This window comes from Haliaeetus albicilla, chromosome Z (assembly GCF_947461875.1).
Source record: "Haliaeetus albicilla chromosome Z, bHalAlb1.1, whole genome shotgun sequence".
NCBI classification, from domain to species: domain Eukaryota; kingdom Metazoa; phylum Chordata; class Aves; order Accipitriformes; family Accipitridae; genus Haliaeetus; species Haliaeetus albicilla.
Window position 1 is genome coordinate 50,864,259 of NC_091516.1, and position 18,924 is coordinate 50,883,182.

The 18,924-nt window shown below is 42.8% G+C and overlaps 1 protein-coding gene across 4 annotated transcripts in view; it reads right to left on the minus strand.

Annotated features, from left to right (window-relative positions):
• The window catches only part of EPB41L4A (erythrocyte membrane protein band 4.1 like 4A), a 138,806-nt gene extending 124,300 nt beyond the window's left edge, over positions 1–14,506 (minus strand). For 2 of the 4 annotated variants that reach the window (XM_069777292.1, XM_069777290.1), the window contains exon 1: positions 13,764–14,506. In XM_069777292.1, the coding sequence (XP_069633393.1) occupies positions 13,764–13,862 (99 nt within the window). In that variant the 5' untranslated portion in view covers positions 13,863–14,506. The remainder of the gene's footprint in view (positions 1–13,763) is intronic. The other 2 variants (XM_069777291.1, XM_069777293.1) reach the window with 2 other exon arrangements.
• Between the last annotated feature and the right edge of the window lie 4,418 nt (positions 14,507–18,924).

The window sequence follows — 18,924 nt, forward strand, 5'->3', positions numbered from 1 at the left end:
TTCAATTCGCACTGCTCCTGGAACCAGAGTGTACCTCCCTCCCAGCCTGCCCCAGGCATGGGCGGTCGAGCTTCTAATGCTAATATATTGTCTTTCTCACTTAAGGAAAGGTTAAGCTAGGTAAGTACAAAATTATTGGTACCAGTATAAACTGTTTCCATATTGGTTTACCTTTATAATTTTTTAGTGATGAAAACAGAACACGCTTAACCAAAATCGTGACAGCCGTGCAAGAACTGGATACGCATCAGTTCAGAGCTACCCATAATATGCATCTATAATTTGGGGCAAACGCCTGGTACAATTTACTCACAGCAGAATTCTGCAAATTTATACTACCAGAACAACCACCCCAAACTAATCAGCTATTCTACTGCCTAGAGACAACACCACCTGGACTGACAACTTGGCCTCTTTTCTCCTCCATCCTAACCAGCTCCCCTCCCACACTTGCCAATTTGCTCACTCCTGTATTGCTGCAGCCCTTAGACTGGTATCTCTCTGGGGCAGGGCCTGCTTTTGCATGGCTGTTTGCGGAGTACTTCGATGTTTTATCAGCGTGCTCAAGCGCTACCACCACTAAAACAACGTATCACTACCAAAAACTCCAGCCCCAGCTTCCAGCAGGAGGAAACAACTGTACACTTGAAAAATAACCTAAATCTACATGTGTCATGAATGCTGGAGCATGAACTAATAGAGTCAAAAGCATTGTTTAATTCAATGGTCAGTCCCTCCTTCCAGATCAAAAATGGCTAGTGCTCCTGACAGAGCGGAAGGCTTCCTTTGTGTATACTTAAAACAATCACTACGGCTATTTCCTTTAAATCATTCTTCTGGTTCCCCCCTCCTGCTTCAGACTTAAAAGAGCTAGGAAGAATCATGCTTTTCCCTGCATGATGATTTTTTTTTTCCTTTTTGCAAGCCTGTACTGAATAGAAAAAGCCTGTATCAGGCTGGTCAGGTTTCCTGTTCCCCCGTAAATGTTCCTAACTGCCTTCAAAATGCAAGCACGTTTGTATGCGCAGTGAACTTCATAGCAAACACCTGCTTCTTAAAGGCACTGTACACTCTGCTAGCTCCTGTAATTTACTGCTTGAGTACATTCTTTCACTTCATTTTTTGTACACTCAGAAATCAATGTTCAAAATTCAATTACACTACTTTTCTGCAGTTCAAGTGATTTTTCTTATCCCATATTCCTTCTGAATGCAAGAAAAGGAATATGAATCAGAAGAAGCTTGAGAAACTAGATAATAAGCAGCAGCCTGTTAGATGTCCTTCTTCTTACAGATGATAATACTAAGTCCATCTGCTCTATGTGGTGAGATTTATGTAGGAAAAAATGCATATTAAGATGAAGAACCTTAATCCACTGCAGGCAAAGGCAGTTTCAATAGACTTATAGCAATCCACTGGTGGATTAGATACACACACACACACACAGCACAATCACCTCAAGTTGAGCATGGAGATGGGCATAGCATACATTCATATCACTTTGAAAGACAGGTGAATGCAGTAACGAACACTGGCTTGTACTTTTGTGACTTTTCAAACACATGCTTATACTCCAGTAAGGCAGGCATATAAAAATATAGCTGTTTTGAATCATCAAGTGAAGACACATGGTAGGATTAAATAATACTGAAGAAACTTTCGCTTACCCATTTGATTTTGGAGTTTCTTTGGGTGAATTATTTGCTTATGAAAAGTTCTGGATTAATATTCTTGGAGAGGGGGTTCTATAAGCACACTACATGTATGTCACACACAGCAACAAAAGTATTTCTGTATGCTGCCCTACCGCAAAGCTTCAACCCTGACCTAGGTAATACTCATGGACAAAAAAATAAAATTAAAAAAAATATTTAAAAATCAAGAAAATAGAAAATGTCATGGGCTCAGATACAGACTATGCAACAGGAAAAAAAACCACATCTGTAACAAAAAGCTGGGTTTGATTCATTTTTGGTGAACTTAATGCAGGTGGTTTAATTCCCTTCCAATCAAACCTTCCCCTCAACAAAGTATGCCATGTCAGAAGCATGCCTTCCTGCAGAACTTCTGCCTTCTTCTGGAGTTTCTGCATGCTACAGTAAAAATTTTGATCTCTTAGAAAAACACAAACATGACAAATCACTGCAAAGAAAGATTTACAACAAAAGAAAGGAAGTACTGAGGAACTTTACTTCCTTTTGACATTTTATAGTTTCCTCTCCCCAAACATCATAATTTCACCAAGATCCCTCTGATTTCTGTACAGACACACACACAATATAAAAAACAAACCTATTCGTTTTCTGACCATCCATGCTGACTTTCACTCACCTATTCGCAAAGCAGCAGACATCATAAACAAACATGGTCTGCATTGCAGTTTGTCTTTAAACAAAGACTTCAGGAGACAGTTCATGAAACCTGCTTCTATAGCAGAATTTTTTCAGGAAAAGTGGGAAAAGAGAAAAACAGATCTAAGATCACTGAATAAAGATTCAATCATGAAAGGCACAAACAGAGCTTTCATGCTCTAAACAGTCAAACTGAAGATCTGAACGCTGATGAAAGGCCAAGGATGACTAAGAAAATGTTTAACTTTTATTTAAAAGGTAGAAAGTTTATAAGTTTCTTTTATGTGAACAACATCTAACATCTTTGTACAAGATCTAACACATTTATTTTCAGCATCATCATTTACTAATTGAACCTGTTTGCAGAAAAATTGGGTCCAATATGGCTCCTCTTGAAGTTGGTGCCAAAGCACACCAAAACACCGATGGTCTTCATTGGAATTGAAACCAGGTCCACAATTTCAAGTATTCCCAAATCAGGGAAAGGCTTTGGTAACTCACTATTGCTTTCATAAGAAGAAGGAATGTTATTACCAAATTGCCACCTAAGGAAGAGAGCTGGCTTTTGCGGGAACAGCCCAGGGACATTGGAGGAACAGCTGAAGGAATCACAAGGCCAGGAGCATTTTCTTAATAGTAAATCTCATCCATACCTATGTGGAGTGTTGGGAAAGCAGAGAATACGTCACATTTTTGGAGAAAGACAGTTTGTAGAGGTGATTTTAAAGGCACTATAGTTTGTCAAGCTTTAACACAGAAGAACAAAACACTACTCAAAATAATCCAGAATAATTGTGCTACATTTGAAGGACACCAAAAGCTTTTGTTTCCAAATACGATCCTACAGCTTCAGAGCTTGCTATGTTCCAGGTGAAGAACATACACGTTGAAAAGAGAACTGAAGCATTCAGGCAACTTAAATGTTACACATTAAAAGAAAAGGCATATAGGCACATGTTTTGGAACATTCAGGTCCCGCTTTTAGTGACTTTTAGAGAGAAAAAAAAGAATAGGGGTAAGAATATGGCTGAAGAACCTGACATGACTTCAAAACAGAGGCAAAATATTTGATCTTTTGAACTTAAGGGCTTTATTTCATCCTGAAAATATTATTTAAAAACACCTTTAAGCCCACTCCCTCCCCCACTACCCAAAGCAGCCAAAGCAAATTAAACCTAAAAAGCTGAGGGCAAGTCAGGACATTCACACACCTCTTCAAAAGGTTCCACTACAAGGTCTTGTGGCTTTCTTCCCTTCTTTCACAGAGGAAACAGCGATACGGGAAAAGTTTTTTGCAAGTGTAACCACACTGCCAATTTGCATCTCTCCTTCGTTTGCCCAGGGCCTTTTTCTCCTGATCACCAGTACTGAACTTAGGCTACCCGTCTCCCATGACCCCTTCTAAAGTGTCCTAATTTCCTCTGAAGGGAGATCCAGGTGCAGCATCAGGACCATTTGCTGCATGCTCCCCTATATAAACAGCTTAGTTTCAGTCATTCAAGCCAGCCTTCAACATTACGCAGCAATGCATGCACCTTCAAAGCAGCCCAATACATATCACTCACCCCTTACAGTCATGCTATGACAACCGGCATTACGGTAGTCTGAGACTCAGCTTGCTCTTATTCTGGCACATTGAATAAACAAACCAACTATACAGACAAAAGACTGTCTGTCAGCACCAAGGGGACTTCCAAGGACCCCCAAAGGGGAGGTCTGGGCTGCGTGCAAGGCAGTGCAGATGTGGCCAGCTGCACCGCTGAGCCCAGGACGCAACGGGCTCCTTGCGCTCCCTCATACTGCCTTTCCAGGTAGTACAGACACGGCCACAGAAAACCACAGGAAACACGAATGTGACGGCTCCTCAGCAGGAACAAAAACTGAGAAAGTAGTAGCAGTCGCAGCTCTCCACTCCCATTTGGTTCTGACACATGACTTCCTTTCCCTTCAACAGCCTTGATGAGAAGGTTACACTACTTTATAGACAACAGCCATCTTCTATACCATAGGCAAACAGATTAACACCACTGAAACAGAATTAGAGCAGAGGCAAGGCCTAATGCAGTAGTGTTCTGTCTCTGGTGTTGGCCAACACCAGCTAGTTTTGAGGACAGTTTAAGATGCCCCCAGTAGGCAGACGTGGAGCGTCTGCTTTTGTGTTACGTGTCATACTAATATTCAGAGATTACCCCTTTTCAGAAGGGATATGTAACCATTTGCTTCAAGTTGTAAGTCAGTGCCGAACTCACTCCTCATTACTCACCTAAGTGTTCTTCCCCATTTTTTTTAAGTCTGAGTAGCTAGTTTCACCAGTTTGCTGTGGGTGGTACTCAGACATGGCATAAAAAAAGGTGTATTTTCCCTTATGGTTCTGAATGCAGTCCCTTATATAGACAACTCTTGTTCTGGCATTCTGAGAGGAAAAAGAACTAAACCTCATTACATTCCTTCTAGCCACCATTCATCCACCAAATAGGAAAGAAGATTGCCACAATTTTTTTACACTGTGACACTAAGAACCAGAATAAAACTGATGAACTAAAACCAGAACTGTGATTTTTCCGTATCTAATTTATTTAAAAGATTAGTAATAAACTAGATCCTCAGTATTTAATAAATAAAAAGTGCGTATTACTATAGACAGAAAATATTTTTTGTGACACTACAAATAACCCATTCTCAGACAAAAATGAGAACTTACAGTGAAATATATAGTATGTGGAAAACAAGAACCAGGTCCGGTGTTTCTTATCTGGACAGCCATTCTTTTGGCTCAATCCTGCAAGATGTTCAACTGCCTTTAGTTCTGCAAAGTGTTAAAGCATGTGCTTACATACATTAGTAGCCGTGCCAAATTTTACCACTAATTATATAGGGAAACTGCCATTTTCTGCCTTCCAAATACTTTTCATGCAATTGAGATATAAAAGATCCTCCTTTTCCATTACTAAAAGGCATTCTAGTCTCACACAGCCAAAGAATTTATCCCTCAGTGCATTCAGTTCTCATTTTCCTGAGAACACAGGAAAGATAGTAAAGTGCTGAGCCACTTATTATCAAACTGGCTCACTCAACCACATACAGATTTTACCCACATACCCAAAAGTTCAAGAACTACAGGAAGACAGACTGTCTTGCCTGGCTTACAGAGAGCTGTTTGTAACCCTGAAAAGTTTAAAAGGTAAGTACTGACATATAAATAAGTACATGAACCATACAAAATATAGCCCACTTTTTCCTCCACATTAGTAACTATCCATGACTATAATGACTTTATTATATATTTTAAATGTAAGCTGAAGAAGCAGTCAGATTTCACAGAATGTAAAGGATTCCCCTTATTAAACATAACTAATACAAACACCTGATAGGAGGGAGGGTGTGCCACTCGTATGCACTTCCCTCGTGTCACACCAAGACAGCATAAAAAAAATTCACCAGGGGCAATGACAAAGAAGGGTTTGTTTAAAAGGAATCCTTACAAACCTCTGAGACTTCTAACAACCAAGCTTTAACATAACACCCCTGGTACGATAGGTTAACGATGCATACAACTCACTAAAGATTTCCATGAAGAATGATCAAAAAATCCCTACACGGGTATTTTAAATTTTAGTTGTTATTTTCAATAATGATGATTTGTACTATCAACTTAAAGAAACTACTGAGGTGTGTTTTTTCCAGCTCAGAAAAGGTACTACTAGAATTATATTTCACAAAAGGTCTCTTCCCTTGTCATCATAGCATGTATTTTCCTCTTTCACTCATAATTCCCAACTGTTTCTCTTTCTCTCGATTTCTAACCACTGTTTCCCCTTTCCTTCCCTCAAATACAGAATGCAGATCCCCTGGCTGTGTGATTACTGCTGCCTGTGTTCCCTTACACACCTCAGACTGGACCATCATGACCCATTTCTTACAGGTAAGCACCTGCCTCCCAAAGAGTCACTAAGCACAGCCTACTTCTGACCAGTGGGACAACAGGCAAAACAAGGTATGCTATGTTTATGGTGATACTGAAATTTTAGCTTTAAAAAAGTCAGTATTTATGGTCACAAACCAAGTAATACAGCCTTCTACCAAAAATAAAAATGCACTTTTCCCACTCGGCAAAACAGGAAGGTTCCCCTCTTAATGCTGCAGGAAAACCAAAGGAGCAGAGCTCCATTTTGCAATGTTTCTATTGGTTTTCCACTCCTAAATAATAGCATGGGTTGACCCCAAGCGTGTCCTTTTGACCTTAGTGCCTACAGTGTTCAACCATCCCCAGCACAGAATGCAAAGGAAGAAGTGGGAACAAAAGCACAATCAATACTGAAACTACAATCTTAATTTTAAACTATAAAATTAAATTGGTATGCAGCAAGCACAAGTTCTGATCAAAAAGGCAGTATCTAAAATGTGCACTAAAAATGCAGTCTGCAAAATTCTACACAGATATTGAAATATGATTATTCACTTGCAAAGATCTCATGTTTGAATAAATGCAGCTAATATAGCTGCTCTATCACTACCAAAATGAAATCCTCTTGAGGGAAACAAGCACTTAAATTAAAAAAACACTGACAAGAATGAAGGAGAATGCATCAGTTATCTCTCATCTTTCTACCAAAACTATGGATATTAGTAATAATGCAACAGGACCAATACATAACTTCTCGTTTTCTCATACGTGTTCAATACCATCTTGGCAACAGATATTTTACAGTGTGAAGTTACATAAAACTATAGCTTCTTAATGAAATTCTGTTTCTGAAGCAGTTGTCAAATTATTCAGTCTCTTCAACAGTTCCCCTCATATCACATGGTAATTTTTAGCAGTTTTCTTTCTTGAGTGGAAGGGTTGCAATTCTGCAGTTGAATTTTAGTTTAGAACTTTAATAAACTAAAATGAATAAAATATCAACAGATGGTATTTAACTGTACTAAATACTCTAATATAAGAAATGCTCAATTTGAGTTACAGAAATCCAAAAGCGTTTAACTAAAAGGCCGCCTCACACAGCTTACATTTGCCCTGGTTATATTAAGAAATTATGGCTTATTGAAACGAGCAAAACAGACCCCTCTGACAACGTTATTGCTCAAACCTCAGGTTGACTAAGAGGTAACCTCATTTAAAAGTTAATGTATTTCCTTCTTGCTGTCATGCTGGTTTCATTAATTTAGTTAAGTGCACCTAGGGAAAATAAAGTGTCTCAGTGTTCATTTATTTTATGTTTATTCCCTGGAGTATTTAAAATTGCTGGTCTCATCTGTAAAGATACTGGTGAAATTAGTAATCTGTTTCAAATATGTGACAGTAATTTTGAGAAGGACCTAATAGCAAGGTTTGTGAGCCCTTTTTGTTCCTTTCATTCTTTCTTAATTTGGAATTATGCACTGTTTCAGTCCACTTTTAGAGGACTGAAATAGTGCACAATTCCACATGCACCATCTTGTACTCAGTGTGCAATCAGATGACTATTTTATAGTAGAAATTTAAGAAAGAACAGCATCTTTCTAATATGGAAGTGCTATAGAGTATCATTAATCTACGTTTTTGTTAATTTTTTTGTTGTTGTTGCTTTGTTACGAACAATCCTTAGACATACTGTATCTATGACATTAAAGAAGAAAACATGTACTTATATACACTTGGAGCTTGACAACGTTATCTGTTTAGTTTCCCTGCTGCTGTGCAAAATATGCACACAAACCAGAAAACTGTAGCTTTATAAAGAGAAGAAATTACAAGGTTGCCAACAGGACTTAGAATGGTATCAGTTTTTCTAAATACTGTTTTCCGTGTTAAGAAAAAAAAAAAAAAAGCTGGGTTTCAAGACTGTGTCCTTCTAACCAATTCACTTTTTATTAAGTATGCTTTTCAAACAATATTCTGAGTATCTAGAAGAATCTACCTTGAAAGTATGTATTAATCAATACCAAACAGGGCAAAGGAAAAAATATGCTTGAGCTTTGATATAACAGTTTAGTAATTATTGTAGGTAGCAAGCGAATTACCTTAGGCAGAAAGCAACTGCAATCTACCATTAAAAAGGTTTTTAGGATTTCTGAAATAGTGTACCTGCATAATTAAGAAAATTTCTCACAGAAAGATGCTTTCCTTTTTAAAAAATGTATAAATGTAAAACAGCAGAAATCACTATCACAAAGAATACATTCCATATTCACACAGCAAATGACTACCAATTTGACTTTTAATGCCAACTCTCAATTAGAGTAATTAACACAATGTAAACTCTTTCTATTCATAGGGCTCTATTTCCTCCTGACTGTGTATTCATTAAGCATTTTCACCAGGGAAAAAAATAGGAGCCTAGCATTCCCATATTGATTCCTTGGAGTCCCTAGAGCTAAATTAGCTTCAGCCAAAAGTGCATCCCACATTTTCCCTATATGCTAAATTTTGAAGGCATGAAGCCTGGGACATTTTGAACTGCTCGGACTCAAAAAAAACCCAACAAACTTCACTGGGGAGTGAAGAAGAATAATGCAAGGATAATGCCCAGAAAACCTTCCAAGAAATCGTTATGTTTACCTATTTCTATATATCATACTAAATCATATTTCCAATTATTCCCTAAGTTTCTTAACAACATGTATCATATTCTGATGAACCCACTCATGTTTTTTACATATCAAGTCATTTAATACATTTCCTAACCTCAGTCACTCACTACTTCAGGTATTCGGGGGGGGGGGGGGGGAGTATTTTTTTAAGCCATGTTGAGATGTTGAAGCCTGCTTTTAGATTGTTGGATCTCATTTTGTTAAATTCTCAGTAAATCATCATGCAGAAAAATTTGTCTGCTTATTTCCCAGACAAAAACCACACACTTTCTTCGGAGACCAAGTACCTTATACAGATTCGACCTCTAAGTGTAGTTTACAAACCATGAAATGCATCTCTGTATGGAGGGCCACATATGAAGGGACAGACAGCCTTGTATATCACAGAAGTACTAATTAACACCTTAACATACCAAGTAAGTGTTATGCTGGCCAGAATATCACTATTAGATGGTACTACCTAATAAAATAATGTACAGAACTTATGCTGTAAACGGAGTCTTCCAGGAAGAATTAGTGTATCTATCCTCTTCATCACTTCTCTTACAATCAAACTTTGCTGTTGGCCTGTCACACATGTCAAATTAAGTAGGACGCAGAGAGCACAGAAATAGTGCTCAGAGGAATTTCAAGGATTACTTCAAAAGTGCAATGACCAGATGGCTTAAGACTAGAGAGTTTGCTCACTGAAGAAGTAGCTAGTATTTTTTGAAGGATTTGATTGCAACCAAAGAGATATAAACATAAAACAGAGATGTTTCGTAACATTTTTAACTTCTTCAGGAGAAAGAAAACAAACATCTGCTTTAAATAATGCTTTCAAGACAAATAAGTAAAAGAGTTGTTAAATTCCTGTTACATACGCATTACAGGATGACCGTTCTTTCTGAAACAGCTAATCACAGATAGGCTTCATAGTATTTTCCAAGGGCCCACAGAGGTTTGCTTGACCTCCAATAACAAGTTTGACCAACAAGGCACACCAATCTCCTTCTGCGAGGATAATTACTCCAATTCCTAACAGAGCCAAAATATGTAATGCCTTCAACCCATCAGTCAGGTACCACGTCAAAACACTATTGACACGTCTTGTGACATCAACAAATAAGCTGTACCTGCTCAGAAGGTAGTACTGTACCATAAAAATGCCTAAGTTATTGACTAATCTATATGAATATGAATCAAAGTAACAGGCCTGGAAAAGTTATTATTTTTCAGTTAACAGCTGATTCTTACCATATTTGTAGCAATAGTCTGTTAAAAACCCATTTCTTAATTGTCATCTTGAACATCCCTTTCAGAGGAATAGCTGCCCCAATCTGAAACCATGTACCTTGACTAGACAAACTGTACCAGGACCTGGTGAACAGCCTTTTAATCCAAAATTGTCTGGACTATCAACTGCCATTGCTTCACTATCTCAAAACATGTACTCTACAAAATATCTCTCACTGTTAATGTGCTGTAGGGAAACATAAAAATTGAGATTATGAGATATTTGATGCCCTTTCCCGATTATCTAGCTATTATCAGCCTGCTGTAACCCTGAAGGCTGGAGAGCCAGCTTCCACATTTTCACACAACAGTGCTCTGACTTCAAACCACAAAGATGTAAAGGGAGAACAGCAAGACAGCACTGGTAATGGTGAGAAAACAAACTATGAGAAGCAAAAGTCAGTTTGAGCAACTACAAGGAAGAGATCACCACAAACCCTTCCAGACAGCATGGCCCACAGCAGACTGCTCAGCTGCCACCAGCCTAGAGGGCTGGGAACTTTATTCCTGACTGACGTTGACCTGTTGCATGACCTTGGAAAAGTCACTCGACCTCTTTGGACCTCAGCTTCCCCACTTGGAACCAGAAAAAACCGATGCTTTCCTCTCCCTAACAAGCTCTTTGAAATTCACAGACAAGGATCTCTAAACTGCACTCAAAGTCTTAGTCTTGTGCCACCTCTGCTCATTGTTTTAACCTGAAGTACAACTTAAAGCCCACTGTAGTACCAAGAATGTGTTAATAAAAAGGTAATTCAAAAACGTCATATTTTGCAGTGTATAGTTGCTGTCAAGCACAGCAAGTCAGAAATAACTAAACAATGCATCTTCAAAACTCTACATCAGTTCAGAAACAAGTATCTGCTTCATGCCTTTATTTCAGATTCACTGAAGAAACTGAGTTGCTTACGACTCCTACGGTCACAGAGCTCAGTATTCCACCCTTCAAAGCAAGTAGGACTAAATGCACTAATATCAAGTAAGTACATAGAGCATAAATAGCTATTAAGTTGTGGTTTTTATTTCCAGCAGACATGCATCTGCGTGGGGAAAAAGAAGGGAACAAAGTTGCTTGTATAACCACTTAAAATCTCTGCTCTTGTAATAGCTCAAGATTTGTGAAACAGTACCAAAAACATGTTTTGTCCATAGCTGGGAACTGAATTAAAAGTGTGAAGACAAATGAAAGATCACATCCAGAATCTTACGTTCTAAGAAAATCTTGGTTTTAAAATAAAATACATAAGAACATTTATAATCTGTATCTCGGTGCCAAAGCTGAAATTCTATAAAAACAAATACGAGACTCTGCATTTTTAGATGTGTACATGCTAACAAAAGGTTTAAAACAAAACATTCATATTTCAAGGTTAAAGTGCCAAATGACAGAACATGGCAAATTTTAAGTTCTGTTTTACTAAGAAATAATCGTGTAACTTCAATGGAAGCCTGTAGAATAAAAACAACACAAATGCTCCCTGTTTAAAATGCCAGTTTAAAATGGCATAAGCCAGAACTCAGTTGAAAGAGCCCATTCTGCCCTCCTCCAGCTGTGAACCGGGTCAAGGCACCGATCCAGCTGAAGACTAACCCAGCAAAAGGAAAACCAGTGGTTACCCTTCAGCTGGACATGCGCTGCTTTTCACACACAGCTGCGCAAACACTTGTGCAAGTACAAAGGCACGGGAGAACACAATCGTGGAAACCACTGGCCAGGAGAGAACTATGCAGTTCTTCTCTGTAGTTTTCACAGGCTCATGAAGCTACAGCACTGGGGTGTGGTTTCACATTATACAAATTTGATCTTAAAAAAAAAAACAGGATGCTACAAAAAGGGAGATTCTCCTTTCCCTCCCTTCCCCACTGCTTGTGCAGTGTCAGTGCCTACCCCAAAATGTTAACAAACTACCAGTTTTCTGCCAGATCCACACTCTGTTCCAACTGACTCTGTGACTGCTCCACGGTTAGATTCAAGACAGAGAAGGAGCAGGTGGAAGGGGTGAAATCTTTAGCATCATACCACATTCAGATCACACTAAGAATGGCAGGAAACCACACCCTCATCTTAAACTAGACGGTTCCCAACACTGCAAGTCACGCGTTCTTAAAAAGAAGTTACGTCTCCAGACCCTTTCTTTCCCATGGGACATGATTTTTTATTAGACACTGCACAAACCCATCACCTTTCAGGGTTTGTATTCATGAAGCAAACCATAGGGTTATCTTTGCAGATTATTCTTTTAATACACTTCTTCTGCAACTGCACATTTACAGGCAACAAAAGCATATATGAATGCATAACATACACACCCACATCTGCACACATAAAGCTAAGTTTTCCAGAACTGTCTAAATTTAGGCTTCAAAGACCCTATGTAGGTACTGAATTCCAGCGTCACAGTGATTTGCCCACTCCTCTGTGCTAAGCATGGATTTATGAGCCTATTTGCAGGCAGTTGATTCAGCAAAGCTTGACAATTACATGTAGACCTGGCAGTGCCACAGATTACAGTTAAAACTATATTGTTAAATTTAGACTCCCTCTACCCCCCCGTTTGGGTTTTCCTTTCCCCAGCTGCTTCACCAAACTTTACTCATTCAAGCTGTGACATACAGGCATACAGACTTTAATTCTTCAAATGTCTTAGGTAAAATAGATCAGCCCTTTCCAAGAATAAATTTTAGAAGAACCGATTCCTTTTTCTTTTTTTTCTGATCCAACACCATTGCTCATAAATTCAAGTCCTTGGCTTTGCAAACGAGGGCTTCAAGTGCCTGAGACGTGCCATTTGCTGTCACCAGGCTTAACCAAACAGGACCAAGTTAAGGGCCCTTAGAAAAATCTCAGTTTCCACATCCCCTGTCAGCCCTCATTAGCGTTCGGCAGATGACGACTTTGAAGAGCTCATCCTGGCCGAGCGTGCCGCAGCAGCAGCGCCAAGAGCTTTTCCCCAGCGACCGGGCCACCGGCCACTGGGCTGGGAGAGCTGGCTGGACCTTCACCCCCTCCGCTCGGGAGCTGCTGCCCGGCCGGCCCGGGGGCCGGGGGAGGCGCCCGGCTCTGCCCCGCTGCCGGCGGCCTTTCCCCCGCCGAGGCGAGCGGCTCCGGGGAGGGCACGGCAGGGAGCAGCGGCCGGAGGGAGCGGGGAGTGACTCAACACGGGTGCGCAGCAGCCCGTGCACACAGCCGCCTTTTTCTCTTTCTTCTTTTTTTTTTGCGGTAGCACGTACAGAAAAATACTCGTGTCCCGAGTGCTCCGGAGGGGTCGGCACCTGCTCATTTAAATGAGTATCTCAAAAGAAAGTCTCCAGAGCCACGTCTGCCCCACCGGCACGCGTCTTCCCGATCCGTCGGTCCCTTGCGCGACCACAAGGAAAGTTAGGAAATTCTGTTTTCGCCTCCCGCGGGATCCCGGAAACCCCTTTTCCTACCGCCGCTCCCGTGCCGGCTCCCGAACCGCGGCGGGGAGGCAGGCGCCGCCGAGCAGCCGCGCCGCAGGGCGCGGAGCCCGGCCCCGGGGACTCTCCCGCTGCGCATCCCGCAGCCCCGCCGGCCGCCCTTACCTTGATGCCCTGCTGCTGGGTGGTCAGGGTCAGCTTGGACTCGTCCAGGAGCAAAACTTCGCAGTAGAATTCCTCCGGGACCCCGCAGAAACAGCCCATGCCTGCTGCCAGGGGACGGGGACGGGGCGGGGAGGCGGGAAGAGCCCCGAGCGGCTGCTGAGAGGGGCTGAGGCGGCGCAGCCGGGGCTGGGCCGCGCCCGGCTCCGCGCCCGGCTCCGCGCCCCGCCGCAGCGGCTGGAGACCGGCGGCTGCTAGGGCGCAGCGCCCAGCCCCACGGGGCGGCCCTCCGCCGCCGCCGCCGCCGCCATCCCGCGGAAGAGCCTGGACGGCGGGTGCCGGGCGCTCCCTGTGGGAAAGGGCGAGGAAAAAGACCGGCGGCTTTTTACGAAGGAGCCCAGGGCGCAACCCTCGCCCGCGGCTGGCTGTCACGGCGGCTCCCCCGCCGCTGCCGCCCCGGGGAGGTACCGAGCCGCCCACCCGCCCCGTCCCCCGCCCCGTCCGCGCACGTTTCCGCGCCTCCTCTTTGTTTGTGTGGAGGAGCGGGCGCCGGGGGAGCTCTCTCCGCCGCCGCCGCCGCCGCCGCCGCGGCCGGGGAGGGGGGGTGGGTCCCCGCCCGGCGAGCGCGCTCCCTCCGGCCGCGGACCCTGCCAGCGGAGCGGGGCGGCGGCAGCGCCCGGCGGGCGCGGGGCCGGCGTCCCCCGGCTGCCCGCGGCCACGTAGGGAGGGCGCCGGCAGCCGCTCTCGCCTCCTCCCCTGGCGGGGGCGGAGGGCCGGGGGGGCAGCGCCGCCGGGCGCCGGCAGCCACCCGGGCAGCGGCCGGCCGCCGCCTGCCGACCGCCGAGCAGGGCTCCCCCCGGGCGGGCGGCGGCGGACCGGGGCGGCTTTGAGACGGAGGCCGGCAGACGGCACCTGCCAGGCTGAGGAGGAGGCGCCGCCGCCGCCGCCGCCGCCGCCCGTGGGCTGGCTGCTCCGCGCCCGCCCGGCACCGGCACCGGAACCGGCGCAGCCCGCGGACAGGCCCGCGGCACCGCGCCGCATCTCACGGTACCCTACCGGCATCCCAGGTCCGGAGCCGGACCCTCGCTGCCCTTTCCCGGGGCTCAGCTGTGCCGATTGCGGGCGGTGGGGCGGGGGCGATGCCGGTGCCGGTGCCGGTGCCGGTGCCGGTGCCGGCGCCGGCCCTCCCCGCCGGCTCCCGCCGCCGCCGCTGCCCCTCCCGGCGGCCGCGTCCCCGCACGCCGCGGCAGCACTGACCCCTGCTGGGGCGCCGGCGGCGGCGGGGGCCGTGGCCGCGCTGCCCCGTGGACCGGCGGCGCTCCCCGGAGGGCGTCAGGTCGGGGCGGGAGTTTTGTCTCCGTACTTCGCGGGAAAGGGCTTCGGGAGACACCGGTGAGGGGGCCAGGAGAGGCTGACTTTAACAGTAGCCTCGGCGGGAAATGTTTTCTCCAGCATCCTGTTGAATACTGAGCTTGCTACTGATAATTTAAAAAACAACAGCCCTGTAGTATGAAAAAAAAAATAAGAAGAAAGAAAAACAACCAACCAAAGAAAAGGCGGAACATAAAAGAACTTGCAACTGCCTTTGCAGTTGCTGTCTATAGTTTCTGGAACACACACCAGTCCACCTTTGTATTTGAATTGCTGCACACATCTATACGATTTTTCCCCCTCAGGCAGAAAGTTAAACTCTGATCCCACAAGCGCCTGTGCATTTGCTTAAGTTTGCATGCGTGAGTCGTCCTGTTGAAGATCATACAAAGTATGCATGTGCAAATTTAAGAATACACATAAATGTTTTTCTTATGATAGTTAACTTGCTCGTATTGCATAAGAGAAGGGCACAAGGAGATTTCTCACTTGACAAACCCTACTAGGTATGTAGGTTAAGTGGCACAAAGAATGATACCTCTGCTTTTAAACCCCTGCCCTAAATAAAACACTGCTACTCCCAGGAAATACCACTTCCATTTTCTCGTTTGGTGCAGGTGGTGTTTAAACATGGGCAGTGGGGTGTTGGGATCTCTGTATCCATCCTGTAGCTGTGAAAACAGTGTTCCATGAGCAGAGTGAAGATCAGGACAAAAAAAAATTATATATGTTCATAAAAATACAGCCTTTTGAACAACTTATTGAATATGAAGTCTTGCAAAAGCTTAAAAATTCCAGTTCCTAACCTTGTTTGTTGGGCAATATGTACCCGATGAGAATGTCATCCAGACAGCACAAGAAATTTGGAGAAATTCATTCCTGATTTTCTAAACATGTTTTTCAAACACATTTCTTGAATCCTGCTGAGAGTGGACGGTTTTCTAGAAAACAGATGGTTCCTTTTTCCCTCTCTTTAAGTCTATTTAGATCCATATATCATGCACATCATGACATAAATTACCCCCTAAGTCAGTTAAAGTCATTATATATGTATAAATCACTGATTAATCAAGTGAGAAGGAGGGCTCAGTGAACTCAAAACCTGTTTTAAAACCTTTAATTATAATTTTAAAATGGCTCATATAGCTACATTACAATGCCACAGCTGAGCAGTTTAAATCAAGACTAGTCTTGGTTATAAGCAGCCCAAGTGAACTTTTTCATGTCTTCTGTTTTTGAAGATCCATTTCATGGTACTGCACATCAGCTGATTGGTCCACGGGGAATATATAAAATATGGACTCACGTTCAGCTGATGCTAGTGTTTGGAGCACAGAGCCATTAACATATGAACTTCTCTCCTAACCAGCTACTGCCAATAGCTAGCTACTGATTCAGCAGCAGTACCAGAACCTACTATTTGAGGTAAAAACCTGGGAGGAGGTCCTGGACTGAAGAAGTGAGAAAGTTAGCCAGGAGAGCAGAGGAAGAGGGGATGGAATCTATCCTAGGAACCAGTATGAGCCCTGAGGAGCTCAAGAAAGCAAAACAAGGATTATTTATAGGGGCAAAAATGTAGGTCCCAAGCTTTCCTTTGAGCCCCATACTACATAAGAACAGCCCTGCCTCAGCATTTCAAGTATCAGGCCAGCTCACAACTTGTGAAAAACATAAGACAGTCATCTGTTTTCCAAATCCATTAGGAAACTGAGCTCCTTTTTATTTCTCTCTACAAGAAAAAACACAGGTCAAGCACGGCAAAGGAAAACTTGCTGACATAAGCTCTCATCACACAAACACTTATGGACATGTTTAACTCAGGCATGTAAGTACAGGACCGGGGCATAAAGGCATTTTTGTCCATTGCCTGTTTGATGAGGTACCCAGTGCAATTCACAGCAGCCACCATGATCCAGTACACTTTCATTAAAATGATCAGTTTTAGCTGTAATCTAGTATTTTCAATGACGTTGTATAAACAAGACACTGAGCACCACAAGGACTTCTACATGTGAAGTGACCTACATCCATATTCTAACATAACGGCAGTGAGACTAACTGCCCAAAGGAAACAGGTTAGCATACCTGCCTGCTCATTAATTTTTACAGTTTTGCTCATGAACGTTTGCTGCCAGTAGCTGAACATGTAGTAAGAGGCGTGATGACCTTTTTTAGCTGTTATCACTATCACTTACCTATCACTGTTATTTACTGATCTGTAGAGATGCAATTCCTATATCTTATCCATGTGGGCTTCCAGGGGATGAGTGAAAAGTTAAAGCAAGCCACAGAGCAACTTCTTCACCTTCCTCCTCATGTAAAGACAAGTCTCCCAGACTCAGCTCCCTGCTCACACAGAGAGCAAGAAGTTTAAAATGAAAACAGAAAGCAACGGCACATACTCTCTGGGCTAAATGTACAACCTAAATGCATCTTCCATTAAAGAAAAAATTCCTACCAAGAGGTTCAATGGTTATTGTTCAGTAGGGTCTGTTTATGGGAAAAATAAGGAACAACTTGTGCAGCAGCACTGCACTGCTCTGGTTCGACACATGCCCACCTGCCCGTACATCACTGCCCTCAGATGTCTGTAGTCATTCAAGCGAGGTTCTCCAGATGTCCGACATGCTCTTGAGAGCTATACTTATTTGTGTCTCTTCCACCCAAAAAGAGGGCCAAAGCAGGCAAAGGAACAAAAATCATTTTCACATAGCATTTTACAGCATTCAGAGGCTGAAGTTTGAATGTGTTACAAATGTGCATGAATTCACATTTCTCCCTTCACTAATGATGGTTTTACTTAAAATGAACTCATGGATGCTATTGCCTAATGATTTCTCCAGACTCTTAGTTACTACTACACATCATACACACATGCATCCACTGCACAGTAACAGTCCACGGTCAAAAACATTGTAAAAATAAATTTATTCATACATTGATCAGTTTTGTATTTCCTCCAAAAATGTAATGACTTGACATTATACTGTACGCAATAAACTTAGAGAGCCCTTAAAGTGAGACATGCCAGTCAAGACCACTTAAATATGAGAAATGTTAAATTAAGGCCAATATTCAGATCTATAATGCAGTGATAACAGAAAAAAAAGCAACTTAAAAGGCCCCAAAGAACACTTGAACAGCTGATTAAATTTATTAGTGCTTCTATGCAATAAACACCTTCATGACCTCTGAACTGACATGGCACTGAGTAAAAATCCATTTTCTTTTTGTTTGCTTGTTTAACAAGACTCTAAAAGATCGCAGCACTGCAAACACACACTTAATTATGGAAATGGTAAGCATCTCTAACTTTCTGATTTTTTTAATAAAGAAAACATTACATTAGATATACTTCCTCCACCCACAAATATAAAGCGAAGCTTTCAGGATATTTATTTTAAACTGTAGAGCTAAAATTAGAAACTGCAAAATTTGTATGCTTCTATCAAAGAAAGAAAAAATTCTGTGTTTAGCTACTGTTTATTGAACCTAATTTTGTGTGTGATGTGGTTTTAGAAAGTCTCTGTCAAGATTTTGACAAGTTACCCCTATGCAAAGAAGAACCAGATGATCCTGTTTTATTTTGCTTATGCTCAGCTTCCCCGGCAGAACTTAAGTATGTTTTAATAGTAAAGATAATTGGGTGGCAACATGTAACAATCTAATTTACCAAGAGAAAAAAAAAAATGCATTCTCTCCAGGACTTTATGTCATGCTCTGATAATTTAGATTGGTACCTTGTGGCCCCAATTAGCAGAAAAACAGAGGCTGTGAAGATCTGTGGACATTT